The sequence below is a fragment of the Folsomia candida genome, unplaced genomic scaffold (assembly GCF_002217175.1).
Source record: "Folsomia candida strain VU population unplaced genomic scaffold, ASM221717v1 Fcan01_Sc006, whole genome shotgun sequence".
Taxonomy (NCBI): Eukaryota; Metazoa; Arthropoda; class Collembola; order Entomobryomorpha; family Isotomidae; genus Folsomia; species Folsomia candida.
The window spans coordinates 8,372,765-8,382,041 of record NW_019091198.1 but is presented as its reverse complement, the minus strand read 5'-3'; the positions used below and the strand labels follow the sequence as shown (position 1 = coordinate 8,382,041).

The window sequence follows — 9,277 nt, the reverse complement described above, 5'->3', positions numbered from 1 at the left end:
CCTGCTGCTGCCCAAGTGAAATAAACATATCACACTGTAAAATTGCCTCCAGATCCTCTGACTGCAGTTCACGTGGTGCGCCTCTCCGCCTATTTCAACCTCGCCACTGTCTCCCAAGGGCTCACACGCACCCTCCGCCACACCCACGGCCTGGTCGAAATCTAACCTTCCTTAAATCTTGGTCGCATTTGGGCATGATAACCTTGGACCCGGGGGAACCACACGGAATGGATGGATGGTCCCAAGTGGCAGCAGCATTTTTAGTAGTTTCTTGCCCCACGACGGTTTTTAGTTGAAAGAAGAAGAACCTCGTCCGATTGTCCGAGTGAATTAGAAAGCAGTGAAAGTTGGGAAAGCGGGTTGTTGTAGAAGCGGTGGTGGTGCTGGGTTTTCTCTTGAACCGGGTTCCAAAAAGTCGGTCGGTCGTGGTATGTTTTGGTATTTGCAGTCGAGTGATTGACAACTAACGATAGAAGGGAATTGTTGAATAATATCTGCTGAGCAAATGTCCGATTTTTCCTCCGTGTGCTTCTTCATTGTTCCAAAACAATCCGTTTTCTTCTATTTAAAATACTTTAGAAGTAAGTTAAATGGCGTCGACGACTAATAATATACACACGACGACGACAACTAGTCATGTCGTGGATGGGCAGCAGCAACAGCAGCACGGTCAGCAGTTGACCGTGGTTCAGACGTCGCCGCAAGTACAGGTACAGGGTTTTGATGGTGATGTTTGGAGAGAATAAGCGTAATATTTAGAGTTGATTGTGATTTTTGTTAGATTGTGGTTATGTTGAGGAACTATGTGTAATAATTAGCATTCAAATAATGGTGTGTGTGTAGATGGTTAATTCGACTGGTCAGTCACAGCAGCCGATAATGGTCCAAACAATTGGTCAGCCGGGTTTAGCTCAAGCTATTCAAGTTTTACCGATTGGAAATTTTACGAATATACAGGTTTGTTATTTGATATTTGAAGGAAATCTTGTCAAGACTGTTTTATGATTCATTGCTTAATTGCAGGGAGCACAAATTATTCAAACGGCGGACGGACAAGCTTATATCTATCAGCCGGTAAATGTTGATGGGTCAAATAGTCAACAAGCGACACAAAATACCTTACTTGGAATTAACGGATCTATGATTCCAATCAATACGTCAAGTGGTGGGGGTCAGTCTACGATAACATTACCAACCTCGATGGTTGGCGGCTCAAATATTGTAAGAAATAACTATCCTCAGAATAATAATAACAACAACTTGAACAATTAAGTCAAGAAATGATGATGAATCTTGTAGATGGTACAATCGACGGGAGGAATGCCCATTGCGCGGATGCCTATTCAAACTCCTACAGAATTACTGGAAGAGGAGCCTTTGTATGTGAATGCGAAACAGTATCATAGAATACTAAAAAGACGCCAGGCCAGAGCAAGACTGGAGCAGGAGGGAAGAATTCCAAAGGAGCGACCAGTAAGCTAGTCACCTTGTTTAATATTATACAAGATAATGTGCAAGCTTTGGAGAGTAAATAATTTTATGCCAACCTTTGTAGAAATACCTTCACGAATCTCGCCACAAGCATGCCATGAATCGAGTTCGAGGGGATGGTGGAAGATTTCATTCAGGATCTGTCAAAGGGGAAGGATACGATGAGGAGGATGATCTCAGCGGACATCACGCCAGTAGCGATCCAACAGAGGGGTCACTTATGTAATTTTTTATTATTTCGTATATATATACACATATATCTATAATATTTTCCGTCCTGTATTTTTTCCGTGTACATTTTTAACGAAACCCGGGTTCGTTATTTTTATCGAGATTGATCAATCAAAAACGCTAAATTACGTACGCTGCTGAAATTAAATTTTTTATACCTTTGCCAGACTCCTTTTGTAATACAGAAAAAGAATCATAAGACGTTGGTTGAAGGTCTTGGATAACATTCTCCTTACACACAGACATTCTACCAAGTCACCCAGTAACACACCCCCAACGGTGTAAGGATAATTTTATTTTGGAGCTTCAACAACTGTAATGATTCCGTAAACTTTATAGAGCAAATTATTAATCTACTACCATGTTTACAAATGCCTTGCCCCCACAATATCCCCTTCCTATAATTGAACCACTGGATTTATTAGGGTCCTTAACTTAATAAAAAAAACTCTTGTAACCATTGGAAGGAATATTTAATTTCCTTCACATAGTAGGTCAGCAGAGCAGTCTACATAACTCCGAAAAGACGCAATTGGTGCAGCTTATCATATTATCTGCGCTGGTTTCCAAAACGAAAAAATTATAATATTTTACGGCTGATATTATTACGATGCATTTTCGACTTGTTTCAGGACTGATGATAAAGATTGTGTATATATTTTGTTAATATTTGATGAAAATTGTGAGCCTACTGCTCATGTTGTTGAGTTTGTAGACAATGTAATATGTGAAGAGATCGAGTGTATGCCGATCCCATCCCTTGAGTCCGAGTTATCCGTTGATTGATTCAGATAGTTTTAAAATTTCTGTTCCAAGTTTTTTTTTCGAATTTTCTTTCATTTTTCAAGTTCTTATAATAATTTAACGAATATTGATTTTTTGTACTATTATTATTACAATGATATGAAAACGTACAGAAATATATTGTTCGTTATTGATATTGTGGTGTATTTTATTGCTATAAAATCAATAAATAATACAAAGTGTTTTGAAATAAATGTGTAATCATACTTATTGCAATATGACTGGTACATAATTCTTTGTTTCTACACACTCAAGTACTTATTAACATGAATCATAATAATAATAGTAAATTTGGATCTACACGATTGCGAGCACCTTGTTAAATTTATATACTATATAAATTTTAAGCTATTCATTCTATCATGTAATCCAGGTAGTTTTGCGTCTTGTATTTAATAGTAAATAGATTTATCATCATCAAGAAGTCTAGTTAGTAGTTCATCAATAGAAATGTATCGTTACTGAGGCTTCCATAGGTGCCTCGTTCATTTGGTGTAATTTAATTTCTAATTCGGGACATCTCTCAAAAACCAACAATTTTTCAGGAAAGTAACAAACAGAATAATTTAATTAAGCGCAAGATTATAATTACGCCGATACAGACAATTTTATTCGGTCCAATTCTCTATATCAGTATAACCAGGGTCCTTTGACTGTTTCCTTGGAGGATTTCTAGACAGGGTCATGTCAGTTCAAAAATTCTCCAAAATTTTTTTTGCAGATTTTAAAGTTTGAGAATACGGCAATTTTTGCTGGGAGAGCTTGGTTGTCAAGAAAAATAAAATATTCTATAAAACGTCATAAGTGCATGTGAAAAATTGATAGGTACCATTTTTGATACCGATTCTAGTTCAATTATTTTATAACTATTTTAATTTGCAATTAAATTAAATCGTTGTCATTTTACGACGGTTTATAAAATATTTTATTTTTCTTGACAACCAAACTCTCCCAGCAAAAATAGCGCATATTCCCAAACTTTAAAATCTGCAAAAAAAAATTTGGAGAATTTTTGAACTGACATGACCCTGTCTAGAAATCCTCCAAGGAAACAGTCAAAGGACCCTGAGTATAACTTATTGCGTTAAAAGTTGAAGTGTCTCCTTGAGGAGTTCACATAAAAAGATATGGTTCCTTGGGAAATTTACATAAAATTGAGATAGCTCCTAGTCTTATAGAAATTAACATAAAACGGACGAGGCCCTTATGTAAGTTTCAATCACGATATGTCGAATGTTTTTAATTAAGCATAAGCATTGGTTGGATTAAATTTAAGTAAGTATTTTAGGTAATAGCAGGATGCCATTTGGAATATGAAATAGGAATTTAGGTCATAGACTTCAGGTTTGAGGTAAAATGTATTTAGCATGATAGATTTACATATTGGTTATTGTACGGTCTACATATTGTTATTATGTATGTATGTTTCGGAGTATATAGATCTATTTATTTCGAAGATATGTCTATTTTGATACGGTTAGGGTCGTTTTTTAGAGTATCAAAGTTGCTTCTTGGGGTGACAGGAACAGGAGTTGTTGAAACAGGGATAGTTGAAATGTCATTGGAGTTGCTATATGGCACATGTATTCTAACAGCTTCTCCACCACTTGGAATGCTTATTGAAGATGACGACCACGAGGGTGCGTCTGATATGGGGGAAATTTTTGAGTGCTCCTTGACGGCTGACCTAGATGATGATGATGATGAAAGCCTAGCCGACGACACGACCGCTGTTTCCCGTCTATTAATAATACTTTTATCACCGTTGTGACTACTGCTGCCCATACTACTACTACTTTCCACCACTGGAATGGTGGTCGAATGAATTATGCTTGAAAGTGGTGGGTGTGGTTTGGGGTCTAGAGATCGTGCTGGAGGGGGCGGAGGCGTCCGACCACTCCTTTCATTATTTATCCGTACGCCCTTCCCAGTCTTAAAAGAAACTTTATAATCTTCAGAGTATCCGGTAGAGTAGTCTCCTTGAGGACCTTGATGCACGCTAATTATCTGGGTGTCCATCAACTCTACTGACTCGACTGTTTCCACAGACCCATTTTCCATTGATCCCTCTTCGTCTTCTTCCTCCTCTCGCTCCGGTTTAGACTCATACCAGCCGTATCCGACGGATGTCACCTTGTAATCCGAGTTGTGGACAGTGCTGCTTTTGGATTTATTAGATGACGATGATACTCCATTCATCTTCAATGGGGTTGACTTGTTTGAAGAGTTGTAATCTTCAATAGCAGAAGCATAGGAGAAGTTGGAAATACTAGAGAGTGGACGACTAATATTTCTAGGAGAGTTTGCCATTGAAGAAGAAGCAGCGGATGTGACCGTCACTCGAGATGCAGAAGCTTTCTCTGACGATGCATCCTCATCCTCTTCTTCGCGACTTTCGCATTCACTGTTGTCAGTAAGCTCCTTCTGTGCCATGGGTGGGGTTCGATTCAATCGCATAGAAATTCGCTGCTCTTTTCTGACTGGGATGGGCTTGACAATGTTCTCAATCAATCCAAACGGCTTTTTTGGTAATTCATCCTCGCCCACGTCTCCTGCAACGTCAAGTTTCTTTCTTTGCAAATCCTCTAAGCAGCGTTGATAGATTTCAATTGCTTTGTCGTTGCTGATAGTTAGGTCGTTCGGAATTGACGATTGCAAATAGTCGAGCAGGTCGTCCATATTCTTTTTTGCCAGCAATTGTTTGTGGTGCATTTTGAGTATTGAATACGCTCCACACGTTAAGACTCTATCACCATCCATTAAAAATATGTCCCACAAGCGGAGGCCAAGTTCGAAAGGAACTCTGTCCAAAAAGCACTGGAAAAACCATTTCAATGTGTATAAGCCTACATCGACTCCGTGCTTGTCAAAGTGTTTCTTCAACTTGGGTATCATTGATTTTAACACTTTATCATGGTGTTTTTGAAAACGCACTAACTTCGGAAAACCCGCAATGAAAAATCCTATTTAACAAAAACAAAACCAATGAAAGATATTAATTTAGCTGAAATTTGTCGCTTTTGTTTTGGCTTACCGTGCATTCCATATTTGTGATGTGTCATAAGCTGAGAGAGCCCCCAAAATGCATCTTCTTCGTCCATGTACATCAGGAGCAGTGCGGCTACCTGCGACATTCCTTGGCAGTACCCGACTTCGGAATTGTATATTGAATATGCACAAAGGATGTTGAACAAAGAACGCTGTTTGACTCCATATCTCTCTCGGAACATTATGTTATCTCTATAAGTTCGATTGACATCCAGGTCGATTTGACGCACATCTAAGGAATGTTGTCTTGCTAGCTGGTACATTTCCTACGGACCAACCAAAAAATTAATCCCAAATGAACTCGCAATTAGATCTCAATTCATTAACTACCTCATATTTTCCTTTCTGCTGTTCCTTAATTGTTGGCAAGTCTAGAAATAATCCCCAGAAGAAGCCACGAACTTTATTCGGAATTCCTTTAAACGTTCTGTTTCTCAACTTGTCACTGCTTTTGTACTTATCCCAGCTCGCATGCATCTTCACCCACTTGTCTGCTCTCTCTGCTTCAACGAATCTAAACTTGTTTTCTTCAGGGTTGAATTTAAGAGGGAAACGTTGGTCACTAAAAGCAATATAATAACATCAATAAGTCATGTTGTGTGTATTCTATAGAGTTAATAATATCTTCATCTTGTACAAATATTTTAATAGGAATTAGGTTGTGTATTATTATTCTTACTGAATGAATCCATAGTGGTCGGTTACATGATAAATTTCAAACGCAGGGTCGTCCCATGGTTCTATCTCTGCTCCTTCTTCTCGGCCTTTGTCGTATTTACCGATTATTCCCAACCTTTCTTCCTCAGCTTTGTCAACCCAGTCATCAACATCGCCCATAATTATATATCCTAGTGGTGCGTTTAACAGAAATATTGCAATTGAGTGTCAATCAGTCTATGTGTGCAGTGTTTCGGTACAGGACGCAGTAAAAGTAGTAGCAACTACGTACAAGTATTTTTTCCTCTACATGTAAATATAAATTTAGGTATTTAGATATATATTTAAACTTCAAGATTGTACTTAATTGTGATAAGAATATCCTGCAATACCTCTGATCATTAAATTTTGACTGAATTAATATAGACCAGCCGGTCGTCGTTGTTGTGCGTTTGACATCCACAATTATACTTATTCCTGTAGTCCATTTTCCAGAGACGATGATGATTTTTGATTAATTGCAGAAATTCGGAAAGTAAAATATCAGGCCTGAGTTTACAAAGACGGTTTGTTCATCCAATTAAAAATTGTAGCGATCCAATAGAAAATATATTTGAGGAGGACGACGGTGTAAATAAGTGAATAAGATAAAATCAGTCAATTTTCCTAGTTGCACAGTCTCAAAAAATGCCAAATTCAAGGACTACTTTCCCAGACGCGATGATGATGAGTCCAAGTTTCTAATGTGAAGAACAGTAGTGGAGCATCTGGATTGAATTTTACACGAATCATGATGATTGCTGATTATTACAACCACTGTTCTCCTTCTCTGTTATCTTCATCTTTAACGATTCTTTCTTATACTGAAAAGTAAAAAAAAACATATTTAAAAAAAACAATTAACAGTGGCAAACCGTACAGTACAATACCGACGAAGGAACTAAATAAATAACCGGTCTTGATTCTCCTCTCGAATCTTATTATGCATTGTTGTCATTTCACCTTTATACTAATTACTACATAAACTCAATCACCTTTTGCCATCAGTTTACTAAATAAATGTAACTTCCTAAAATAAAAATACAAGAATTCTCGTGCTGCTTACCTTCTTCTATTGTATACTACTTGAAAAATATGAACGTACGCGACTGATAAACCCAATAACCAATCCACCGAAACACTTGTTTCCTTGTCTACCTGAACGATCCCTTAATAATTTATGGTAAAAAGCGAGACAACGACGAGTAGAGAATAGAAGAGCAAAGCGAATAAATTGAAAATAATTTCGCAGCTAATTAAACATTCTAGTCTCGTCGTCTCCTCTCTTTTGGCCAACTCTTCTACTTGAACCTTTTCTACCTCTTTAACCCTATCACAGTAATGTAATGAATGATAATAATGATGATAACGACTCAAAGAGTAGTGCACCAAGAATTTATATCATTGTATTTTAAACACAGAGAGCAGATTGTCAACTTTACCTGTTGAGGTTGCCTTGAGCCACTGTTCAATCCTAAGCCGTTAGTTTACAACCACTTCTATCTACTGCAACGGGTGGATTGTTGTTGAATTATTTATCTGTCACGTTACACGAGAGATTGATTGTTGAATTCCCACAATTCCTTCATTCAACGATTACAACTTCAATCCTCCTCCTAACTGAAAAGCCACCCACGGCACAATTTTTTTTACGTGGTGGTGTTGATAAACACAAGACTCGAGCTATTTAACCTCTCCTGTCGTCTATCACCCCAACCCAACTAGTTGGTTAGTTAGTTTATAGTAAATATAGTTTAGTTAATCCTACAGCGAGTGGAGAAGAAGAAGAGCAGTTAACTAATTGGAAAAGAAACATGTACGAATTTCGCTCCAGAGAAGAGTAGGACAAAAAAGTAGACTGAAACCCCGCAGCATCATCACCACCACCACCACTGAGTTTTGTTGGATTGCTTTTCCTACACGACTTTCTCCATCATAAATGTGCATGGGTTGTTCTGCATACCTATCAAAGTAACGCAGTGGGACACATAACCCATTTCTAGGCGAGAGTAGTGGATGGAATGTTAGTTGAGGAGGCCTTGAGTACTCATCGGATGGAAGAGCACGGCACAATCTCTCCTTGGGCTTTCTCTCTCCCCAGTTAAGTTAGTTCAAAAAGGCTGTAAAAGCGTGTGCGTGATGGATGGTAGGAGAGAGGATCTGCTTACTGCTGCTACTTTCACCACGGCCACCAGCCAATTCTATGAGCATGCCTCTCGTTACTTGCCTGCAACTTTCTCCTGAAGAGACCTTCGCCCACCTACCCACCCACCCACTCAGAGAAGTGTGTTGTCCCGCTGGGAAGGGAGGCAGAGATCGACAGGGGGTGGATGAAGTGGTATGGTTTTGATAAGAATGATGTGCATATGTTTGTGCACAGTTAAGTAGGTGCATATGCACATTAAAGACGTGGGGGTTGCATGAGGGTTTGACGTGGTGGTGGTGGGGTGGGTTTCATGTTGGGGAAAGTTTTCTAAATACTTTCACCTTTAAACTTTGTATGGAAAATTTGGGTGAGAGAGAATTTAAGTGTTATTTTTATATGTGATAGTTATTGCCTAAAGTAAGTATAGTGTGGGGGCGTTAAAAAGCTGAACTGGCTAGAAATTCAAATTCTCTTTACATTGATTCATCAGCCTGCTTTTAAAAATGCGATGAATATATTATGTAGTGCTATCTTTGGCTGTGCTATGAGAAGACCTGATTGATTACCGTGGTAAGGGGTGCATTTGAGACTAGGAAAGTAAGGGTCTTGGGGGATGAATTTTGGACTCACCTTTCTGTGCGTTGTTCCTGGCTGTGAAACGATCCAAAACTGACTTATCCAAAATTGGCTTTCACCGAGGGATTTACATGCGTGTAAAATATAATCAATACTCAATACAGAGATCCCGTTAATGTTCTCTCCTCTCGTTCCGGGGGGAAACCACTACCACCAAATGTCTCCTTTATATCCATACCTTCCATCATACCGACGTGCATGGCTTGTAGAGCAATCTAACACATT

General features: G+C 38.5%; 2 protein-coding genes across 4 annotated transcripts; one reads left to right on the top strand and one right to left on the bottom strand.

The window, feature by feature from the left end:
• Positions 1 to 143: 143 nt before the first annotated feature.
• On the top strand, positions 144 to 2,308 carry LOC110850689 (nuclear transcription factor Y subunit alpha). The gene is made up of 6 exons (XM_022098198.2): positions 144 to 710; positions 844 to 957; positions 1,024 to 1,221; positions 1,300 to 1,473; positions 1,556 to 1,713; positions 1,890 to 2,308. The coding sequence occupies exons 1-6, from the start codon at positions 591 to 593 to the stop codon at positions 1,900 to 1,902; spliced, it is 777 nt and encodes a 258-aa protein (XP_021953890.1). The 5' UTR covers positions 144 to 590; the 3' UTR covers positions 1,903 to 2,308.
• Positions 2,309 to 3,685: 1,377 nt separating this feature from the next.
• Positions 3,686 to 9,162, bottom strand: LOC110850688 (USP6 N-terminal-like protein). Of its 3 annotated transcripts, none has more exons than XM_035853139.1 (6): positions 9,047 to 9,162; positions 6,624 to 7,094; positions 6,254 to 6,537; positions 5,905 to 6,136; positions 5,561 to 5,840; positions 3,686 to 5,489 (listed from the first exon to the last, which is right to left on the bottom strand). In XM_035853139.1, exons 3-6 carry the CDS (start codon positions 6,409 to 6,411, stop codon positions 3,973 to 3,975), a joined length of 2,187 nt encoding a protein of 728 aa, XP_035709032.1. In that variant the 5' UTR covers positions 6,412 to 6,537; positions 6,624 to 7,094; positions 9,047 to 9,162; the 3' UTR covers positions 3,686 to 3,972. The 3 variants fall into 3 exon arrangements, with proteins under 3 accessions (XP_035709032.1, XP_035709030.1, XP_035709031.1); XM_035853137.1 differs by lacking the exon at positions 9,047 to 9,162 and adding an exon at positions 7,713 to 8,100; XM_035853138.1 differs by lacking the exon at positions 9,047 to 9,162 and adding an exon at positions 7,337 to 7,556.
• Positions 9,163 to 9,277: the final 115 nt, after the last annotated feature.

Excerpts from the sequence above, each read along its gene's own strand:
- LOC110850688 (XM_035853139.1), bottom strand. The coding sequence starts at position 6,411 with ATGGGCGATGTTGATGACTGGGTTGACAAAGCTGAGGAAGAAAGGTTG. Across the intron at positions 6,137-6,253 it reads GACCACTATGGATTCATTCA|TGACCAACGTTTCCCTCTTA; the intron begins GTAAGAATAATA and ends TATTGCTTTTAG. Across the intron at positions 5,490-5,560 it reads TCACAAATATGGAATGCACG|GATTTTTCATTGCGGGTTTT; the intron begins GTAAGCCAAAAC and ends TTTGTTAAATAG.
- LOC110850689 (XM_022098198.2), top strand. The coding sequence starts at position 591 with ATGGCGTCGACGACTAATAATATACACACGACGACGACAACTAGTCAT. Across the intron at positions 1,222-1,299 it reads TGGTTGGCGGCTCAAATATT|ATGGTACAATCGACGGGAGG; the intron begins GTAAGAAATAAC and ends TGAATCTTGTAG. Across the intron at positions 1,474-1,555 it reads GAATTCCAAAGGAGCGACCA|AAATACCTTCACGAATCTCG; the intron begins GTAAGCTAGTCA and ends CAACCTTTGTAG.